Below are 23,581 nucleotides of genomic sequence, written 5' to 3' on the forward strand. Positions count from 1 at the left end.
TGCATTATGAACAGACACATTGGTATTTTTGTATTTTATTAAATTAAACCCACACAAAATATAACTGCACACAAGAACACACATCTGATATTCCAATGTCATATCTCACAAAGAAAAATCTCTGGCTGTAACTCGTCCCTTGTATTAGCAGAAATCCAATTTGCAAACAGTTGTTTAACCATAAAGGCTTTAACTCATCAAAGCAAGTTGAATTCCCCTTTCTAGGAATACATCATAACCACACACAGACACACACACAGAGTTCAGAGGCAAGTTCTGCAGCCCTGAAGTAGACAAAACTTTCACAGCAAACTTGCCTATGTTTGCAGAATAAGTAAATTCCTATTACTTTCATAGTTTGTCATTTACAAGCAAACTTTAATATTTTTAAATACTTAAAACAAATTTCACTTTAACAATTATTTACAAAATCTTTACTAAAGATCAACATCCTGCATAAAGGTGACCTCAAGGATATATTGTTGCTACCATGCTACAGTTTGCACTGAAGGGGTAGAAAGGCCATTACTAGTTTTGGAAGGCTTAAACCCTTTGTTGATATAGCATAAGGACATTAACCTATGGAAGGCAGAAGAGGTCATCATTTCAGTGCAATTACCCATCGTGACTTCTTTTAAGTACATCAAGATGATGAGTCCAAAAGACTTGGGTTTTGAATTATTGACTGTTTAGTTCTTTAAGAACTGATTTCATGGGAAGTTTTCAGGCCATCACATCTGTCTTCTACTGGTGATATGAAGAAGTTGCATAGGGACCTTCCTCATCCTCCTCCTCTCTAAAAAGAAAATGATCATAATCATCAGGTCAGGAACATACCATGTCTCAACAGTAAAGCTGTAATGAAAATGCAGGTAACCAGTTTTCCTAATGGATCAAATTAAGCAAAGCCAGCCTTGCCCAACAGGAATACTTGCAGTATAATACTGTTAATTACACATCTCTAGAGTTCCTACTATGTTTAAAGAACAGAATGCTGAACACAAGTAAAGCTGTGTAAGTTCAACAACATCAGAAAGTACTATTCTTGACACTACATTGTCAAATCAATAAGAAATACTGTAAAGGATAAAAAAGTGGAGGGCATAATGGAACTCCTGTAGTGTTGCTCTCAATTTCTTATTTTACAAAATAAGTTTAGTTAGAAGTTTGTTTCAAACCTTTTGAATGGCAGGGGTACAGATGGACCAAATGAAGCAAGAACAGGAGCTGTAGCTGGATCTGTGTCTTGCTGCTGCAAGGGCATTCCTTGAGTGGGCTCCCTCATTGATGCTCCTGAGCATCAATCACCATGGAGAATCATCACTTGGATTTTCTTAAGAAAAACAGTTCTCCCAAAGTGTTATTGTTAATGCAATGACTGGACAATGGTAAATAGTGTTGCTGTAAAACATCCTCAGGAAAAATCAGTCTGCCTGCTGTTTACTTGATTGCCTTTAAAAAAAAAGTGGTTATGTAAGGTTATTGCAGTGCAGCATCCAGTACTAATTCAAGCATGCCACGTTCTCCAAAGATCATTGTTTTGTACTACTGTAGCTTCAAAATTTTGTTCCTGAGAGTCTAGTCTAAAAGCTGCTGCCAATTTTAGTGTTTTGGTGAGAACAGAAAGACTTTACAGTTGCTACACTGTGAGCTTCTAAGGACTACTTTTAATATTGTATCTGGTTTCATACACAGGTACAGTTATTCCAATAGTCTAATAATGATATGAGGTAAAAATTAAATATTTCAATATCAAAACCCTAATTGTGCTTTCCCTAATAACTTTTAAATATGATTATTTATCTACAACTGAAATTTCATACAGCCCCCCAAAACAGAATCAGAGAGAAGAACTCTACAAACTAACCGAGCAGCTGAGTAATTTGCACTCATTTTCCCAGCAAAAGTATTATCTTAAGCCAAAGGCATAATATTTCTTTTGCCTTGAAGCAATCTTTTCAAAAAAAGAAACCTCAAAACCCCCAAGTTTTGGATAAACTGGTAGTTATTGCAGGGATGTGTGGTTACAGTAGTACTGTGAACAGATTTTTAGCCATTCTTACAAATACATCTGTTTACATTAGTGATGCTGCAGAACCAGTATCAAGGATGATCTTAAGATACAGATGACATGTGTCCAACATTTAAGTAGCATCCTTCTTTACATAATCAATGCTCCATACAAAACTGCCAGGGAATACTATCATTTGCAGATACTTTCCATGACACCTGGCATGACAGTAAAGTAAGGAAGCAAACAATTCATGTTTAGTTGAATAAGCACTAAAAACACTTCAGACCTGTAAGTTCTCTCAAGACAACACATCTTAAAATGTTTTTCAGAACTGAAACCTATCCACATACCAGACTTGTAAGACTGGACTGCAGGACTGTAAAATTCAACCATAACTACTTGGCTGAAGCTAAATATTTCAAAAAGTGTATTCTGAAGTTGTGATATATGCTCTTCTGGGGCACTGTGTTTCTAGCCATATCTGCCTGGAACTTAGTTACAAGTACCAGTCTCCTGTTAGTTTGTGTGAGGATGAAGGAGAACTACTACATTTTCAGAGCTCAGACTGTCCAGTGGGGCAGAACTTATTTTCTATGCTCCACACTGGAAATGACTTTGTACTGCTTAGCTTTGTTACATTTCTCCTTTCAGGAGAATAAAATGTGGCAGTGTTACAGCAAATTACCTTCCTTCCAATCAAAGGCTAATAGAATCAGCCTTTCAATCATTCTTCTTGAAAGCCTTAACATAGGAATAACATACATAATGACATGGCAACAGCCAAACACTGGACTGAAATGAGCTGCAGTTGATTATGGGTGAATATAGACAACTGAAGAACTGAAATACTGATGTTATATTAGCAGGTCTTCAGACATCCAAGTAACAAAAGCATTGTCTAGGCTCTTTGTCCCCACTTCCCTTGTGTAATGTGCACTAAGGGCTTAGATGTCAGCAGAGGGCAGAAAGCACTGGGGTTACAGCTAGTTTTGAGGGGCTTCTGTGCATGGCAGGGACATAAAAACTATATAGTAGGTTGTTATGCTTGAACTGAGGCAAAGCAGTGACTGGCTGTAAGGTGCAAAATACATTTCTGACCATGGCTTGGAGCTGCTGCTGCAGCTGCCAGCAAGGGTGGGCAAGAACATCTTCTGCCCTTCTGTCCCAGGCTGCAGGACTAGCCCATGAGAGGTCTGCAACACTACTCCAAACCACACTAGTGGCCAGGGAATATCACTAATGTAGATCTTAGAACCATGCATAGCAAGTACAAGTCTGTTCTGATGGCTTAAAAACAAGCTGAGCTTTATATAAAATAAAATGTTATGTGGCCCACAGGCACCAACATGGCAGTGTGTATCTGCTTAACGACCAAACAATTTTCTTCACTTTTAAGATGCCTAAAATAGCAGAGTGGTAAGTCACTCTAACATTCTCCTTCAGGGAATGGAAAAGGAAGAGCACAGCATTAAAACACTGCAGTGCTGTCCCCTCCCATTTGCTGTCTCCACTTTGCCCAGTAGGATACAGGAGCTGAAGGAAGTCTCCTCCAAGCTGTGGCATGTATCAGGCACAATCAACCACTTCTGTAAGGGCAAGCACACCTGAGTGTGAACAAATAAATGCTTGGATGCTTCTAGAACGCACAATTAAACAGGGCAGCAATCTGAGCTGTGAGTTAATAGGCTTCAACACCCTACTCTTTCCTCCACTCAGGTCAAGGCAACCGAGCAGGTGACAGTATATGGTTCTGTTCCTGTGCTGACACCAGTTATATCGGCTCATATAACCGACAGTGATTAGAGTGGATCTACTCAGTTACAAGGTTTTCAAAATGAGCCACTAAAAGGCAAATGCAGAAAGATGTGACCTGTCCCACAAGCAGAGTGTATGGCCTCAGTGTTCTGGTCTACCACAGTACCACCCTAAAATCTTAAGGACTTGCATTAGACATCTGGTGTTCAACTACCTGAGACAAAAAGCGTAACTAAACTTATTTTCAGTTTTGACATCCTGAAGCATGCATAACAGCATTTGGGGCTGTTATGAAGATGAAGCACCACCATATCTTCTATTACGTTGCTTTTATTTCATGTGTGGATAAAACTGAGTATTCTTCCCTAATATGCAAATACATGAGTTAGCAACATATGCTACAAACAACTATATTAATCCTTTCACCTTTCTTTTGGCCTATTATAAAAACACTGCTCAAAGCAAAAAGGTTTTATTGCTCGAACTGCATCTTGGGTAAATATGCATGATTAGTGATTCATTAGCTAATGATTTCTTAATGAAACTCTAGTAAAAGTAGTATTGCATGTAGATCTATCCATGTGCTTACATAAACTGTAACAGTGAATGGCAGCTGGCACAAACTCAGTGGATCACATTCTATAACCTTTAATGCTTATCTACTTGCACAGCTATTATAGTTTAGTATCTAGTCTAAATCTGCAACTTTGTGCTCCTCAACACTTCTACCTAAAAGCAAGAGGTTTTAGCTGGAAAGTAGCTGACGTTAGAAGTTAATATACTTTATTCCTTGGAAAACACTTAAAGGAGTGACTTCAAGAGTTGTGATTAAACAATGCAATTCACCTTAAGCTGCTTTTGTAGCACAAGGCAGTTTCTGACTATAAAACAGCCTTGTGTGGTTTAATCTGAGTCAGTGCATGCATGCACATGCATTCTTGGCAACTTAAGGGCGATCAAAGTAAAGAGCAATTAAACAGACGTTGTGGTTCTCACAATCAGTCAGATCAGGCTCACTGTAGGGTGAGAAGTTGTGGCTCTTTAAGTTCTCAAACGGATAGTCTGCTTCTGCTTGCAGTTGCCTTAGTTTCATATCACTTTTGGTGGCAGCAGATTAACTTCAGGTGCTCCTTTGTTACTCTCAGACACTGAAACACGGCAGTGTTGGCACACGTCACATTCTAAGCAGGCTTTGACAAGGCAACCCTAATACAGAAGGCCAGAGCAGCTGGAAACAGCACTTTAACTTCATAAATGGCTTTCACTCTAATAGAAAACTTGCATATTCATGAGGTTGCTTTACTATCCTGGCTCTCCATTTTTCAAAGGCTTCCTGCTCCAAGCAAGGGACAAGAAAGGTCTGGGCAGGAAGGAGAACAGGTGCCTCCTGGGACGTGGCTGGGACACTGTAAGGAATGCTGCCACCTTCCAGTCTGGGTCCAGAAACACCACTGATGGTACAGAGCTGAAAAGTATCTCCGAGGCTTTTGGCAATGGTCTCTCTCCACTCCTGCTGCCTGCAAGGAGTAAACATTCACTTTGGTCCTCTGCCCCTTCCTGTCTGACTGTAAAGGGGTCTGTCCTTTCCAGCTGTGTTGGAGAGGACAAGGCAGGGATGGCTTTTGTGGGCCACAACTGAAAGCTGGATGTGCTGGGGTAGAAGGGAACATTGTGAAGACTTTGTCAGATGCACAGGAAGCTCTTTCTCTTCAGAAACTTTGGGTAACATCCTGCTCAGCAGACAGCCTGCAGCTCTGTATCTCGTGTGTCCTGTAGCATCCTGACCAACAAAAATTGTGCTCTGTGCATAACTAACAAAATTCTCTGCTAAATCTGAACAGGAGGTAGAAAAGTAACTCATTCTCCTGTAAACATTGTTTCTTAGGAGGAAATGTGGTACCAGGCCCCCATTTCCCAAGTTGTAAGTTAAGCAATACAGGAAATGGATATTAGTAGCAGCAGTGCACTATTTGTGTGATATTGCTTTCACTGTATTGGCTCTGCTCACAGGGCAGTAAGGTCTGAGTGAATCTCCTTCTGTAAATTAGCATGTTATTTTGTTGAAGGGATGTTAAAATAATTGCCTTTCTGTGGCAGGGACTGTGGTTTCCTGTCACACAGTTTAACTGCTGGGTCAACACCTCTAGTCTGTGTTAAGTACATACATCTAATGATCTGAAAGTCAGCAGCAGCACATTTTGATAGATGCTCTACGTGGCTTCATATGTAACAATGGAAGTGGATGAGTTTGAACAGAGAAGGTTCTGACCTCCAACAGCAATTTTTCCTGAAAGGTTACTTTCTGCTTAGTGTGAAAAGTATGTTGCTTGCAATATCAGTGCTCTGCAGTCACACCTTTTATTGTCATGGGAAAGGTCACCTCAGCATCCCCCACTGAGGTGATTTCTGAGGAGAATAAACAGGCAGGGAGCCAGCCCAAGAGGTTGCTTGTGACCAGGCTGAGGAAGCTTGTCCCAGGGACATGGAGAACAAACACTACTGAAGTCCACTCTTGCTCTTAGTCCTTCTGTGCTCTCCATGGGATACCTACATATGTGAGGGGATAACCACTGTGGCAGACAGGACAGAAAATACTGCTTTTTCTATGAGTGAATGTAGAAGAAATATTGAAGAAAAGATGACATCTGTACAGGTGGATCCACAAAGGGACAGACTGCACAGGGAAAGGTGATAGGATAGTTTAACTGAAACTGCATTATGGAGCATATTTACACAATAATGAGGCAATTTGGGACAGAAGAAAAATGAAATCATGCCTTGCTGTACACATTCAGCTTCCATGTAGGCCTACTGAAAACTATGGCTTTGCTTAAGTAGTTGCCCTCTTAGACAGCAAGGCATCTTGGAGAATGCTGCCCTTCCAGCTTTTATGAAATATTATTGCTATTCTCTAACCATGTATTGTGAGGCAGCCCTTCTAACTGCCATATCAAGGCACCTGCTAATGCTGCGCTTTCAATGTATCTGGTGCATGATAATAGCAGAGACTAAAGCTGCAGATGCTGTCTGAGAGGCCCCACAAAGAGGGTCCAGCCCAGACTAAAATGCCTTTAGGGTGAGATTAACATGCTTAATACCAAAAGAGGCATTTACCTGACATTGTCATCTTTTAGTTTTCTGGCTGCTTGTTTGGATAACTTAATCTGCAAGTCCAATCTCTGTAGGAAATCTTTGGCAGATAATTCTTCTGGTGCAGTGGGCTGACTGTCAGGCTCTTGAGGACTGGGAGAAGAACTACTTTCTTCCTGAACTGTTACTAGTCCTTCATCACAAGAAGGGGAGCTGTCAACAGTTTCATTCTCAGGAGACTCCAGTGAACTAAGTCCATTGAACAGTAATGGTTTCTCTGATACAACAGGAATATTCAGGGTTTTCCTCAGAAATATACAGTCATTAGTGAACAGTTTATTTGCCCTCTTTATTTGTTCCATCTGAAAAAGATAGGAAAAACGTAAGTTATTAGGTTTTGGCAAAGTATAAAGTACTAACTTTCTGAAGTAGTACAATACCCTTTAGTTATAATAAATCTATACTTTCTCTGCAGCAGCAATGACTTCAGGAAAGAGTCTGTTTGCATTCAAAGTGATTTCAGAGTGCATGCTCTGTTTTAGCCTTGCTAACATCCTAGCTTCTTTCATGTAGACTTGACTCCAAGATACTGCTTTTTCTAAAGTCTTGCACTACCTGAAGATGCTTTTCTTGAACAGTCTTCCAGTCTCTATACAGGCTCACATGAACAACCTGCCAAAGAATAAAAACTCTGTTGCAAAAGTACTGCTGATTTGGATTTATATTACAGTAAAGCTCAGAACTGCTAGCAGCTGCTGCAGGTGAACCCTCTGGTAAAAGCATGAAAAATCCAAATAAGGGGCAATGAAGTTACCTTGAGGATTCTAGGACATGTTAGTTATGAACAGTGACCAACACAAGTCCTGGAAGAGCAGTATATGCCTCCTGCTTGGTATTCCCTCCAGCTGATGTAACACATTCAGACTTCAGATGAAGTCCTGATTTTCAGTGAGGAGTCAGGCAGTGGAAAGAATGGGGGACTCTTGAACACTGTCATGCAGCTGCACAGACCAGTGGCTGCATTTGTTCAGTAAACTGAATCTGCAGCACCTTCAACAGCAACCTCATGTGTGTGATAATGTGCCTGATAACAGCCACCACATGCCTGCTACATACTTTTTATGCTACTTTTACCCAAGACTGCCTGTACTAATGAGTAGGTTGTGACAGAAGCAACCTTCTTTCTCAGCACGCTAATGCATAAAACTCCCTTGGTCTATAGTTAATCTGAGAAGCAATTATAAATTCCATTGCTTTGCAGGCGAAGGAAAGCTCCCAGTATGTTTATACTGTGTCCCTACCAAAAATGTTTAAGTTCTAACTCATCAAAATTTCTCTTCTAAGTCAACAAACTAACTTCCTGTTTCTCAACTGCAAGCTTTTAAAAAGCACAGAAATCTGTATCCATGATTATGGGACTTTATGCTTTAGTCATAACCTGAATTCATGATTTCATTAGTGGAAGTTCTAAGCAGAAAAAAAAAAATTACCATTCTGGTCCCCTGGTGACTGTAATAAGCAGAAAATCCCCAATCACTACAGTACTGCAACGATAAATGCCCTCTAAATAAAACTTGCTTGAAAATAAGTACAAAGAGAACAGAAAAAACCCTCATGCTTTCATTAGAACTGTTAATTATTTTTACTGAACTACATGGAGCTAAAGTGAATAAGAATAAAGACTGTAAGGAGTCTTGCTGCTAGCATAATCACTCAGAGCTGAGTGTTCCAAGTACTAGCCACTTGCTGCTTCAAAGTCTGAGTATCTAGAGTTCAGTGCTCAGATGATGAGAAAATTGCTCCATCATCTTATCCTTGTCAGTCTCTCAAACTTTGGCACTACTTGGAGTCCTTCCCAACTGCAAAAGAAAAGACCATTGCTACCAGATAACTGGCTTAAACATGCCTGTGCATTCCTCACACTGAACATACCAGCAGGGGAACCTACTGGGATCCAAGGGAACCTACTGCACTCTGCATGCCTGTGCAGATGAGATTGTGAGGCCACTTGCAGAACTCAAATCAGCTACTCTATGCAGTGTAGACCTGTACTGTGCACTAAAAGTATCTGCTGCAGTGCTGTTATAGAACTGGGGTCCTGCATGGATGCATTTGCTTGGGTCCTGGAAACCTGATGAGATCTTTCTCCCTAAAAGTAAATAGGATTCTCTCTAGAAAGGACAGGTGTATGGGAAGGTAGTGAAAACAGTGCAGTAAAGCTCAGCAGGAAGCAATTTCTACCCATTACATATAAAAAAAAATGTATTCTCTGGTTAAAGATAACCCCAACCTGTTGATGCAGATGGCTAAAATGATGAAATGCTTAGATTTCATAATCCCTTTCAAAAACTGAATAGCTAACATCTGGTGACTCACAGTAAGCTACTACAAGAGAAGCTCTCTACTCTACCAGCTCTTGAAGCTTGGAAGCTGTTTTCAGTTAGGCTCATACAGTAGAGGGTAAAAGTTCTCTCCCAAGCTGAGCACCATCTGAAGGGCAAAAAGGAAGTTTCACCTGATTTAGTCATGAGACCTTATAACGGCCCTAGTGTAAATGGCAACTGTTAAAATTTCTAAAAGCTGTCTGTCTGGATGGGTGTCAAAAATGTTTAAAATACTAGCTGGAGCTATTCTCTAATACAATACAGAAGCTGAAAACTGAGATCTTTACTGCAGGGGAGTTGGAAGGTGATGCTTTGATAGCTGATAAATAATGCACTGGTACTGCTATTCTCTCTCCTACTTCACTGTAATTCTACCTCTGGTTATTTCTTACTAAAGTACCACCTCATGGCATTTGGAAGACTGTGTACCTCTGAACTGAGTAACAGTGAAATGGAAAGTACTTGGCTCTAAAAAGACCATCCCTCAGCCTTGAGCAGGTTAATTCATATGTGCAATATATAACTCCTAAAGTCAGTATGACACTCATAGGCGTATGGAGAACAGAATTTAACAAGAGCTTTCTTTTTTTAGTGCTAGGAAGACTGAACTTGGGTCTGTTACCTACAGATCTATCACAGCGAAAGAGCAAAAGCTGTAGCACGTGCTTAATACTTTAACTGAACCCACACTAATGCACAAACTGGTGCTGAACTAAGTAATTAAAACTGCTTCTACTGACAATGAAACATAGTCCTCTTTCTTCTCCCCTCAAAAGAGATGCAGCACTTGCACTGAACCATAAATATGATACTAAACATGAATTCCCAGTGTTAATTTACCCAGAAGGAAGATATAAAGAAGGCAAGTTGTGAAGATTAATAGCCAGTATCTGGGGGATGGGGTGAAGAGCAGAGCATGAGGCCAAACAAAGCACACTGATCTCTCTCCCCCAACATGACATTTTCATCTGTCCTGCACTGTCTCTGCCAAGTCATGCCAAAGCAGGCACTGGACAGGATGTCTCTTGCTACAAAGTAACTCCCAGAGAGGAAAACCACAGGGAAACTTCTAAAAACAGTGATACTGGAGGCAAGGGCAGCCAAAGATAATTCTGATGTTTTCATTACAGCAACTCCCACTCCTAGCCAAGGATACATGATGCAGGAAGCAAATGGAATGACTCTTTAGGGGAAGTGAGTCCTTGTCATTGTGTGAAACCACGATGTTCTTCATTTTGCTAAAAGCAAACACGTTTGCATACATTCCTACCCTGGGTTGAAACCCATTAAAACAGAAACACAATGGCTAATTTCACCAAACTTGGCACTGCTCTTAGGGACATTTCATGTCAGATTAACCTTTCTCAACTGAACTCTATAATGATGCAGCTCTGGTTTCTTAAGCACAATACTCACCAACACTAAATTGAGTAACCAATGACATGTTGGGGAAAAAAACCCAACATTTATACCTTAAATGCATCATCAACACAGCAAAAGCTTATTAAACTCATACTATAAACAATGTTTATAGTACATAACTTGAAGTTATTTGTACAGGTTTGATCCACAACTTCACTTTAGCTGAAAGGGGGTTTAAAATTGTTTAGAAATGACTTTTTTTCTGGAAAACTACTCTTTTAGTAATCTGTTTATATTTTTCACTTCTGAATGAGGAATAACATAGCTAAGTCATTTAGGTCAGAGACTTTATCCATAATGGAAAGTGCTGCCAAAAACAAAAAAGAAATCAAACATGCAATGTGCTGTTTTGCCTTCTTAGTGAGCAAAACTTCATTTTAATGTGGACCAGTGTAAATCCAAAGGGTCATTAGCTCCGTTGCCAAAAAGAATCAGTCAAAAGTGGCATCATCTTTCAAAAGGGAAGAGAAATAGCCTTTTAACCCGTTCCACAACAAAGGCTGAATGCTATTAAGGTGATGGAAGGCTTTAGTAGATCTTGCAGACCAAGAGAAGGAAAAGAAACTGTTCCAGTCAGAGCTTATTAGTTTGGGACTGTATTGTATCTCTTCTAGAAAGAGCCAACTGGAAGGTGCTGGTTGCAGCTGATGTGAGTGTGACACTGACTGTGTACCAGTGCCATGCTCATCAGGTGCTTGGCCCCAAGCAATTCTGCATATTGGGACTACTGAAGATGCATATCAGTATAAGGGCCCCAAAAAAGCAGAGATGAAGGCAGGGTAGGTGAACTCTGCTCTGTCAGGAATGGTAGTGCTGGTAGACCCTACTGGACTCTGCATGTCCTCAGCTGCCATAAGCCTTTCAGCATTTTTCACAGAAATAAACTTTCTTTCTCCATAGAAAGTAAGCAGAAAAGCAACACACTCAAACCAGTGGCACTTGTGCCTCACCTCTGGGCTGGGAGGCAGATCACAAGGGAAGAATGTTTAGCCCTGAAGCTACCAGAAGAAATTCTTTCCCCTTGTCACAGCCTATGCGTCAAGCTCAAAATAATGATTCTCTTCAAGATAAATTTAATTTCTTTTTTAATCTGAAGTGAGTGTAGTAATGAATAGTTGCGTGGCTATAGGTTTCCTAGTGGAAGCAAGAGTGTGTCTCCTTTCCCGGAGACCTCTGTCCCATCCCGGGATCCCGGTGCTTGTCAGTTTGGAGCCGTGTCCTGGCCGGGCAGTGTGAACTTCAGCCCTTCGCCGGGTGCTGACCCCTCTGAGCAGGCCATGAACTCAGATGTCATCATTTCAAATACCGAAACTAAAGCCAGCGCCGTACCACGGGGAGAACACCATTTTCTGCCCGCTGTGGGTGGGAAATGCTCTAAGGGACAAGTTGCTGTCCTCTCCCGGCTCGGGGCCCCACCACCGCTGCGGAGCCGGGCTGCAAGGGTGCTGAGGTGCGGGCTGCCCAGGGATGCTCTGCTTCCAGGGATGCTCTGCACTCCCCATCCCCGGAAGCGCTCAAGGCCAGGCTGGATGGGGCTCTGAGCAACCTGGCCTAGGGGAAGGCATCCCTGCCCACGGCACAGGGGTTGGAACTGGCTGATCTTCATGCTCCCTTCCAACCCAAACCATTCCATGGCTCCAAGCGCCGCTCCGGGCCCCGCCGCCCCTGTGTCGGCGCCAGCGGCGCTCCCTCCCTTACCGTGACGCCGTACTTGAGGGCGATGCCCTGCAGCGTGTCCCCGGCGCTCAGCCGGTGCTCCACGTATCGCTCTGCCAGCGGGGCCGCCACGCTGGCCGTGCTGCCGTACGAGCGGGCCTTGGTGCGGGCGAGCCGCTGCGACAGCTCGGCCTCCGACTCGGGCCCGCCCGGCGGCTCCTGGCGCAGCGCCTCGGCCATGCTCCCACCCCGCGCTCAGCGCCCGCGGCCCCGCGGCCCCGCCACCCCGGGCATCGCCCCGGCACCGCCACCGGCCCGGCCCGGCGGCACCGCAGGACACGGCCCGGAGGAGGCCCCGGCGCGGCCCCGCCCGGCGGGGAGAGGCCGCATGCGCGGGGCAGCGCCCGCCCAGCGGCGGCCGGGCCGGGCCGGGCCGGGCCGAGAGGGGGGAGCGGGGCGAGGGCAGCGAGTGTGAGGGGCTGGCCTGGGCTGGGCAGTCTGCGTCACTCTGCAGAAACCGTCCGGAGGCACTCACAGTTCCTCTCTACACGTTTGTGAAGGGGCCAGCGGAGAGCGCTGCGGGCGGTGGAGACTCCAACCCGCTGGAGTCTCAGTAATGCGGATTTTGTCATTGAGTCTGAGATGCGAAGAGAGAGTAAAAAGGAGTGGCTTCGGGCATAAGTGCGCAAATATGAAAGTGTAATTGTACCAGAATGGTTTGGGTTGGAAGGGGACCTTGAAAATCGCTTTGTTCCAACGCCCCTGCTGTGGTCAGGGACACCTTCAACTCTAGGCCGGGTTGCTCAGAGCCCCGTTCCGCCTGGCCTTGAACAGCTCCAGGGATGGGGCATCCACAACTTCCCTGGGCAACCTGTTGCAGTGCTTCCCCACCCTGCACCCGCCTGTGCCTCACCCACCACTACAGTAAAGAATTTGTTTCCTAATATCTGATCTAAACCTGCTCTCTTTCAATTTGAACCCATTCCCCCTTGTCCTGTCACTACGTGATCTTGCCCCATCTTTCCTGTAAGGTCCCTTCAGGTATTGGAATAACGTTTTATATTAAAAATAATGTAATGACAGTGTTTTAAGTGGGTATGTCCCATCAAGAAACCTGTGTAAGTTTTCTTGGAAAGCTGATCCATTATTGCTGAGCTGGAGCTTTCTAACAAAAACTCTGTGTTAGGTACAGATGGTGCACATTTGTACATCCTGTACAGGCATGATATGTACCAAAATACCAAGAAGTGTCCAAAGTAACCTGCTCTAGGTGTTCGGGGCTATTGGACAAGATCCCCCTCAAAGGTCACTTCCAAACTTAGCCAGGCTGGGATTCTGGGAAGTGTGTGGATGGAACACCTACTGTGGTGTAATTTTATTTTTTTTCTGGGAAGTCCTAGAAGGATAGACCTCTCTCTTAAACCTAAGCAAAAAAGACGTGCATGTCATAACCTCAGCATTTCTCAGCACAGTATGTATTCACATAAGTGTTTCCAAAAATAAAATGCTTCAACTGACTTAATATCTAATTGTGGGAATTTTAGATTATGTTCAGTGGGTGACTCATGGAGCCTCAGTGCAAAAATCCAGGCCGAGCTCACAAACGTTGCTACTCTGGCCACAAGTTTCCAGGCATAAATTAGGAAAATACAAAAGCTGCCCTGCAAGATGCACGAGTTGCTGATAAGGAATGACATATCAGCACCCCGTTATCACATGAGAAGCCAATGTGACAATCATGAACAGAGGAACTGTAAGCAATGCATAGACAGATCAGGGAAGTACAAGAGACTTTATGAACTGATGGCAAGAAAGAGTTCACTTTAATTTTTATGCAGTCTACAATACATTTGGGAAGCTGGAGGCTCCCCTAGGGATGTGCAATTGAGTTTATATCAACTATAGAAGGAGATCACCCAACTGTGACGCCTCAGTGCTTTCAATTCCTTGTCAAGCAACTTGATCTGCTGAACTGGATCAGCAGTTCAGCCGTGACCCACCTAGCAAAAGAGCTGAGCTGCGGGTCAGCATTTATTAAAAATGTCTACTGTGTGTGCACTGTGGAGCCATGGATCAGCTGCAGCCTTACGGCTGATTAATGGAAGCTGCAAACCTCTGGATGCCTGCCTAGAGCTGGAAGAGCTCAGAGGAGTTACTTCAGCTAAAGTGGCTTTTAGTAAAGGGGAGCTGCAGTTCAATAAATTGAAATGTTGTGTAACATTAGTGATACAATGAGTTGAACATGCAATATCAATTAGTTTGAAAACGTGCTTGAAAGGTGCACTAATATTAGACAGTATTATTCCCTCTAATGTTATATTAAACTATTTATATGCCAAGTGTGTGCAATACACTTTAAATCAGCTGTCACAACTCCGAGAACAGCAGAAGCACCCCTTGCATTAGTATAAAGACACCATGGATATTTTAATATAGAAAGATTTATTTTAGTAATAAACCTTTTCAAGGATATATGATATTTTTTATCTTGTGGAGTTGCTGGATTGTCTTTTCCTTGCATCAGCAAATTGTGGAGATGCTTGTTTATTATCTCAAAATCCATATTATAGCCAGAGAGACATTTGGATCCTGGGATGTTGCCAAGATACTTGATCTGATTAGCTGTCTGCCTTTTTTCTACATGAAGTGAATACCTTCTAAACCAAACATTTAGTTAGACATTTGAGCCAGAACTTTAATTAGGTAACCCATCTTTTACGTGTATCTTTAATGTGCATTCAAAATGAATTACAGAAGAAACTAGAAGTGACTTGCTAATGACACTTCATTTTTAAGGAAGAAAATTGTGTTACCATTGAAAACGTGGTGTCTGGGCTACTGAAATATCTTCACGGATTGATCTGTGAAACAGTAGCTTCCCTGGGGTGTATTGGCCCTGAGTTGTGAGTTGTCAGCCCCCTGTCTTGGTAGAAGCTGGACCTCACTTGCTTCCCAGTGTCCCACTAAAAAGGGCTGGAGTTGGTGTGGTGCAGACTGGCATTGTGCCAACACTGCCAGCTGGGTGGGCTGCTCTGTGAATGACTCCAGACCAGTGAACAAGCTCCTCTGGCAGCCCCCAGGAGGGAAGGACTTGCAGTGCTTACCTACCCCTCAAGGTGTGAGCATTCAATATCACAGCATCAAACTTGCCACATTAGAAACAGTCCCTGCTATAACTGGGATTCTCAGTTCCCTGGAGCAATATTTGCCCTCCTGATCTCTGAATCAGCAACTTATTGTCATATGTGGGTAGTTCCTGATATGCACAGGGGTTACATGGCAATTAGTTTGAGTTTATTGGTTTAATGGCTGATAATAACCTTCCCTGTTCAAGGAGTCTCTTGGCACTACTGACTCCCCTTCCTTTCTCCTTGTTCTTTTCTCTTTGCTGTTTCCTTATTACTGCATCTGTTACCTCTTTCCCCACAGTAGCTTCCAGTTTCAAGGAGCTGTACTTGCCCAAACTCATTTCTTGCTTTAAAATCAGTAGTGCAAGCGTTGAAGTCCTATAACTGGGGGTTGGATTTGACACTCATCAGACTCACATGGGACAGAGGAGTTCACTCCTCTGAGTCATTGTCCCAAGGGTGGCTGCAGACGTTGTAGCATATGTTCCTCACTTTGCCTTTGGGAGGTTATTGCTGCAGCTAGAAACATACTTTTAGAAATGAAAGCTTTAATCTCATAAAACTCAACTAAGCTTTATGGAGTGCTTGCCTGACCCAAGAGTTCCTTAGAGCTGAATCTGGAGAAGACAAAGTCCCTCTCTGCATTTTTTTTTTTCCTTGGGGACACGTTCAGACCTAGTTAATACTAGTTTTACATTCTTACATAGAATCATTGTACAAGAATTGGATAATGACAGAAATGATGCATGGGAGCTAATATTATCATATTTACTCATGCAGCAGTGGTTAAAGGTAATTCTAATTAATTTTTCAGTTCAGGAATTGTCACTGCCTCTTCTGTCTTTCTAAACTTGTTCTGAGGATGAGAGCTTTCCTTTCAGTAATGTTGCATGATAAATCTTCTAAATAACCACAGTATTTGAGTCTGGACTACTTCTAGTTAGTATTGGATATCTAGCTACCATTTTATCATTGAAAATCATTCATATCTAGATCAGTAAGTGCACCATGATCTTGATTTATTTTAGATATTATATGGTCAACAGATTACAGTCAGCAATCTTCTAAAATAAAGATCAGTACCAAGTCAGTCTGGTTAAGGTGGGCATATGATTTAGTGGCAAAGTAAGTAGAGAAGAGAATGCCTTCTGGCTAAATAATCATTCTGTTAATGGTCACAGCTATTCATCACCTACTTTGCCAGTAAAGAAACTCAAACTTGCTTAGTAAAGGATTAAATGTAACAGCCAGCATTTCCTAACTTTGATGTTTATGATGATGCACGCCAGGGACATTACCATTTATAATAGTTGTACTGATGTAGAACAAGGATGTTTTAATTTCAGGAACAATAAAAAAGCTATCCTTGTGGGCTATATGTGTGGGCAGATTTGCACTAATTAGGATAGAACAGGGAAAAAGAAGGCTACCCTCTGGTAATGAGCCGTGCATCAAGCTAAACCGTCCACCTCTGCTCATGTTGCAACCTCTGACAAAAAAGAAGATGTAATGTAGGACAAAGATCAGAGACAAAACTTGCCTTTTAAGAATAATAGCCCTGGGTTCTTCAATTAATTGCAGCAAAGAGAGAGGGTCTTGCATGAATTTCAAAAGGAAAGTAGGATCATCTGAACTGATGAACGTTCCTTAAGCTGTGCACATCTTCCTCATCAAAATAAGCCCATTATGTAGCAGGAGCAGCTGGGAGCCATTATTAATATTTAATGCTCCTAGCAGGGGTTACTGTGGGTTTCTGTATTAAGGTTACAAGACAATGTTGCAATATCATATGCTGTGGGTTTGCATTCTCAGAGCTTTTTTTGGCTTTGTATAAAGCGCCAGTGAAGTTTTATTTATTCCTCTTCCCTACCATTTGCAGAGGCTAAATATTTTTCTAATCGAGATTGTAGTGCGTGATTATCCATTCTTCACTGCCTCCAGTTTTGCTTATATGTCACCTGCTGACTTGGTAATGTGTGTTGCTTCTACCCATCCTGGTAGAAGCAATCTTGCACAGGAAAGGATGAAGCTAGTTTGGGTCTCATAGCAAGGCCTGGCTTGTGCTATCACAGGTGTGTTCTGTTTCCTCCAACCATGTGGTTTTTGGTGTGACCTCCTGGAGAGTGATGAAACCACTCAGCCTCTTCTTCCTAACCACATCTTTTGACTGATACTTGTTTTCTACCTGTGCATGTTTTAAGGGCAGACAGTTATTGAGCAATTCACAGTTGTTTTCACTAAAATAGGTGGGCTGAATATGCAAGATGGAATCACCATGTTCTGCGCATCTGCACCTGAGGGGGCACCATCCATGCATGTATTAGACCTTGGGAGTGGGGCCAGCAGGCAGTGCCGAGCACATGGGGACATGGCAGACAGGGAGTTTCTGCTGACATTGCTTTGGAGGAGTGTGGGACAAGCTCTCCAGTGGCTCCTCAGGGACAGCCTCTGGCCTTCAGGCTTTCTTTTTTGCTCATTTTTTTGTTTTTACCCATTTTATTTTTTATCAACTTTTTTTCCTTGAAGTCATAAAATCCTTGAAATCAAGTTGTTTACAGCTCTGTCTGGTTAATAAATTGTCAGGCAGTGAAGTGAACAGTACAGGAGGAGGAAGCATTTGGAGCATCATCATCATATATATCCTTTAACAACATAAACTATATAAAACACTATGAAACAGTTGTTAGGAAGGTGCCCTGGGACAGTATCTGCTCTCCTTCAGTGACTTCTGGATTAAATGTATTCAGTTTAGAACTAAAATGTCAGGCTATAGCCTTCCTTAAATTCATGCCTTGCTGATCATATGTGCAACCTGAGATTATGTGTGGCAGATGGCTGGGTGTTGATTAACTTCATAATGCCTCAATAGCATGGTCCCTTTTACACTGTTTATCCAACTTATTAGTGACAGGGGATATTGGCAACACATCTTTTACCTCCTAAGCTGGTTTATAGATTTGCAGGTGGAGATGCCTTGTGTTACTTAACTGTTGTTTGTGTAAGCCCTGCTGCAAGATGATGGCAGCACATCATGCTCATTTTGGAAGGGGAGGAGTGAAAAATACTGCTGAAAACATGGAGGTAAATATGAGTGAGAACAGACAACTTTCTGAGTGACTCCTTTATCATTGGACCTCATGATACAATAGTTGATTTCAATTTCCAGGCTGAAATTAATGTCAAATTGGAATATTAGCCATTGCAGAATACTTCTGCGTTTAAACATGGTTTTGATTTAGCTTCTGTGTGTTTCTATTCACATTGCCTGAGCTGTCCATGTAACAGCTGCTTCCCATGCACCTACAGCCCAGCTAAAGCTGGATATGCAGGATCCTCACCACTGTTGCACTCTGCCATCACTGCTGAGCCTTCTGGTGCCAAGTTAAAAATAGTGTCTTCCTGTTCCTGCTAAATTCAAATTCACTGCAATTAACCTCTGCTTTAGCCTCTTTTAATTAAAAAAGCAATGAATACAGTAAATCTGGATGTAATAAGGATGTTAATGGCACCTTCACTGATGTGTAAACCCAATAATGAGCATAAGAAAAACATCTCTGTTGTTTGGGAGAACTGTGCAGAACAGCCAGAGGGATGGCAATAAGGAAGTGACTTGTCTTCACCCCATTATGTCTGTGAGTGGCTTTTTTCCTGGCTGGAGAATATTTTATTGGAAAATCTGTAAACAGGTGATTCACCCCTAGAAATACAGATTTATTCATACAGATTTAAAAATAAATAAAATCAATATTTATTCATCAGTGAGTGTTTTTTCTTTAAATATCATTATGCACCTCATTTTGCCAAAATAGTTCTAGTCTCATCTCTGTCTAAAGCCAAAGGGAACTTTCTTAATTAAGTGAAGAACCATAGAAAAAAAGACTGCTTTACTTATATATGTTATTACAATTCCCTTTTTAAGCTTATTTTTACCAACAGTTTTGTATAACCTGTTCTAACAGGTTGAGAATGACTTCTTTATTTTATACATGCCTTTAGAATTTTTTTTTTAGCTTGGGAAGACTTAAAAAAATAAACAAACAGCTGCTTTAAGCCTTCCTTCAATCTTAGGATTCAGTTCAATAGCAATCAACTAGTGATTTCAAAGAGCTCTGTCCTTTATCAAAGTGTACCTCAAACTGCTTCAATAGGAAATCCAAAGAAGCTGTCCAGAAATTCCCCAAGAACATGAATGAAGTCATCTGATGTGCAAAAATCCAGATCAGAATATCAAGCTTTTCATCTCCATGTCTACCTACTAGACTATACTTATTCTTCCTTTTCACCTGCTTATTGATCCTATTTCTCTTAACTGTCCATCAGTCCTCATCCTGTATTTCCATCCTTTTGTTGCCTTTTCTCCTTCTTCAGGTTGGACCTGGCTTCATCTCAGGAGCTGAAGTAATCTAGGACAGAATCTGGGCTGCCAGTAGACTTGATCTGTCATCTAGACTCCGGTTTGCTTCAATCCGTGGAGTCACTGGGGTGATTAAGAGCATAACTTTGAAACTCAAGCTGCAAATCTTCAGCCGCCTGCAGACATCCAACAGTCCCCTGCCCACTTGAAAGACAAGTTAGGAGAAGCATATGGGTGCTTGCTTTTGCAGTGTGTGCTCGCAGGGTACTCGTGTGTCTGAGGAAAAAGAGCACTGCTTCAAAATAAGGGTGAGAGGGCTCTGTTTGTGAATATTTTCCTTCAAGGTAAAACAAAGTTTAACTCTTGTCTGGGAAAGAGCAACTCAAAGGAGGTTTTTGCTGTGAGTCACTTCTGAAATTACCTGTCTTCACTGAGTGCAGAGGCTGCCTCAAACTACAGCATCCCCAGGCCTGAAGGTGGTGGCCCTTGCGACACTCCCCTGAGAGCAGCCTGTCCTCGGTAGAAAGGAAGGCTGCTCTGGAATAAGAAGACAAAACAAGGGTGCATTTGAAGCTGTGTAGCAACTTTCTATTCCAAGACTTCTCTTTGCCTTCAAAACAAAGTTTACTAGTGTTTATTTTCTTCCTGTGGGTACATATTAATATGACCTAATTGGCCCTGTAGCTCATATTGTCATTCAGTGTCCAAAACTGGAGTATGTTTTTTGCCTGGGATTATTTTTAGCTGGTGTAAATAGGGCACTAAACCTACAGCATTCATTTTATTACAGGCTTCTCGCTTCGGTTGGTTGGTCTTAAAAGTATTACAATGCTCCTATTGGAAGTGAGAAGGTGATGATGGACCAAGTAGGTCATTGTTTTGTATCCTGACAGTTTCTAGGTGCTGTTCCTTAGCTTTTAAGGTGACAATGTACAAGAACTTTCTGTGATCTGATAGCAGACAGTTGGCTGATCTGAGTGGAAACTAACTTTTTCCCTTTCTCAGGTAAATTGTTTCCATTGGAGGAGGGTGAGAGACTAGAATGTGGGTGTGTCTGCCTTTCTTTTTAGTAGCTAAGACATATGCAAACTAAACTGTACATATCTGTACAGTCTCTGCTCAGATTTATCTGGCATTGACCTCGTATTTCTTCACTGCTTACACTTCAGTACTCTGCCACTCTGTTTAAATACGTACAGAAAGCTTTGAGATCAGCCTGCAAACAAAATCCTCGTGGTGAGCTAGAACAGTCTGGCAGTTTGGTGTCCTTCATTTTCGTTCCCTCGTCTTTTCCTTACTGAAATGCTGCCCTCGAGTGGCGACCAGCTGATTGATCCCAGCTGGAGGTCTCCAAGCTGTTAGTCCTGCCTGGCCGGTGCCCTGCATGTCCCTTTGGGAGGTAAATGTTCCTGGTGCCCGGGTACCTCGAGCACAGTGAGGCTCCAGGGTCAGCATCCAGCTGAAGGCACCTGCTCAGCCTGTTCTGTGCAGTAAGTGATCTGAAGTTTCCAAGCAATGCTATGACACAGCAGCTTGAACTCCCTGGCACCAACAGTGTCCTCAGCTTTTACAAGAAAATGGAGAACTGTGATTCTGAAGGAAATGTAATCATTCAAGATGTTAATCTGACCACAAGACCTCTAAATTTAATTTATATGAATATTTCTTCCAATAACTCCATCTGTTGTGCTGTTTCTCTACATTAGTTCAAGGTTTTAATGTAGAAACTGTTTACAGAGGAGTGTTTGTCTGTGACAGGGTAAAGATCTCTGAGCTTGTCTGAGCAGTATCTCCACTGTGCTCTCTGTCCTGTATGAAGGTATCCTCTGAATGAGCTCCAGAGCACCCCAACAGTGTATTAAGTTAGAATATAAGATGAGAGGTTAATAAAGGGATAAAGTTGGCTTATGGGAAAGCAGCTTGGGGCATTACTGCTTTGAGTTTTTCTCTGTGTGTCTATGCCAGGGGTTACAGCCTTTATAGCAGCGTTGCTAGAAGCATAAGGACGCTGGCTCCTCAGCCAGTAAGTCATGGCTTAGTGTACTGGTATAACTCAGATGGTTGTTTTTCTGGGCCACTGAAAAGTGTGTCAGTGTGTGACTTGTTTTACCTGCAAGGTAAAAAGCAAAAACAAAAATGAGGAAGGTTTTTTATGTGAAGGGAGCTGTGTCTTTTGGGAGGACTTTGTTCTTAGCATTCCCAGGGTATTTGAAGAGTACTCCATGTTTCCATGCTTCACTGTAGACCAATTGTCCAAAGGGATATATAATCCTACCTGTATGTAATTAACTTTTCTGGCAAGTACCAAGTGTGTCCTATTGGGAATAGTCTCATGTTCTCATCTTTTCAAAAAGACAGAACATAGTGCTTTTCTTATGTACTGTAAACTTCTATCAACCTGCACAATATGCAAATACCATAATTTCTTCCTTCATTAACACACCTAATTAGGGACAGACTTGGTTGTTCAAGCATCAGTACGGTTTGCAGACTCAAAGTGAGTACATGAAGTCATGTACTTTCAGATGCAGAGTCCTTTCTAGGGAGTCCTTCAGGACTGGTTATTTAAGTGCCTGAGTCTCCCCTACTTTCCCATTCCTTCAGAATCCCTTTAGGTTCCAGTTTGAGTGATTTTTCAGCTAGTTTTCCCCCCTGCTGCTCAGTCCTCATCCTATGAAGTACTTGCTACAATGACCAGCTAATTCTTGCTCACTGTCCTTTGGGTGATTAGTCTTGGCAATAGCTGTGCCTATGTGTCTATGGATATATGGGTGTATGAAGGCCTCTGAGAGCCTCTGTGTGAAATATCTATGTCAAATATTGTCAGTAAAATTGTCTCCTTGATGATCTGGCTCAGCTGAAGACTGCCTGTACTGAAAAGCTCTCTCAGAAATGATTTACATCTCTGTTTCTAGCTGCTGAGAGCTCCTTAATTGAGATGCTGGTACAGGCCATAAGATGTGATTTTTTTCAAATGATCATAATAGCACCTCATCTACTTTTACCCAGCACTATCTGAAATCCCATCGAAACAGTAAAGTGTGGGAAGACTGTCTGGGACAGTATTACCACAGGCAAGAATACAGCAAGGAAATGCCCAGAATATTATGGTAGTAAACCAGGTAAGTGTTAGTTCATGCTCTGAATTTGCAAACAAGAATGCCAGACTTGCAAGCTGATGTTACAGGCAGCTGACTCTAGAGTGGAAGTTAGTAAGCTGGAGTGCTTGAAGCAGTGGTTATCTCTAATATTAAACCAGTGAGATGCTAAATGTCAGTGCCTGGGCTGTAGGTGTGTAGAGGTCTGGACAATGATAGTTCCTGGAAACAGTTACTCTTTACTGGACTTGCAAATGAAAGTAGCCAGCTGGCCAGAGCTGCAACTAAAGGAGGCAGAGTCTCTCTTTCAGCTAGACTGTACTAGTTACATTAGATTTCACATTTATTTACAGTAAACAAGAATACATTTTGATACATTTAATCCATTCAGGTGAAACCTGACTTGAATAGGGACCCACTGATTTGCTTGCTGCTTACATCAAATAATCTTTGCTTCCCTTGAATTTCAAATTTGGTCTTGTATCCTTGAAAAGATAACTGGAATGGAAATTAAGGGAGGAAAATGGAGAACATCAGTTAAATAGGAATGCTTGCTCCCTTCAATTCAATGCAGAAAAGCATTTTTTCTTCCTTTTCCTGGCTGAAATACTCCATATACTTTTGGCTTTCGTTTCCAAGCTCAGTCCAGCATCCATTTTTTACCGTGCAGCGAATGTGTG

At 42.2% G+C, this 23,581-nt stretch overlaps 1 protein-coding gene across 2 annotated transcripts; it reads right to left on the minus strand.

Annotated features, from left to right (window-relative positions):
* LYSMD2 (LysM domain containing 2) lies at positions 1-12,709 on the minus strand. 2 transcript variants are annotated; one of them, XM_032700344.1, is made up of 3 exons: positions 12,364-12,709; positions 6,884-7,221; positions 1-796 (listed from the first exon to the last, which is right to left on the minus strand). In XM_032700344.1, exons 1-3 carry the CDS (start codon positions 12,559-12,561, stop codon positions 745-747), a joined length of 588 nt encoding a protein of 195 aa, XP_032556235.1. In that variant the 5' UTR covers positions 12,562-12,709; the 3' UTR covers positions 1-744. The 2 variants fall into 2 exon arrangements, with proteins under 2 accessions (XP_032556235.1, XP_032556236.1); XM_032700345.1 differs by lacking the exon at positions 6,884-7,221 and having other exon boundaries at positions 12,364-12,668.
* Positions 12,710-23,581: the final 10,872 nt, after the last annotated feature.

The sequence above is a fragment of the Chiroxiphia lanceolata genome, chromosome 12 (assembly GCF_009829145.1).
Source record: "Chiroxiphia lanceolata isolate bChiLan1 chromosome 12, bChiLan1.pri, whole genome shotgun sequence".
Lineage (NCBI taxonomy): Eukaryota > Metazoa > Chordata > Aves > Passeriformes > Pipridae > Chiroxiphia > Chiroxiphia lanceolata.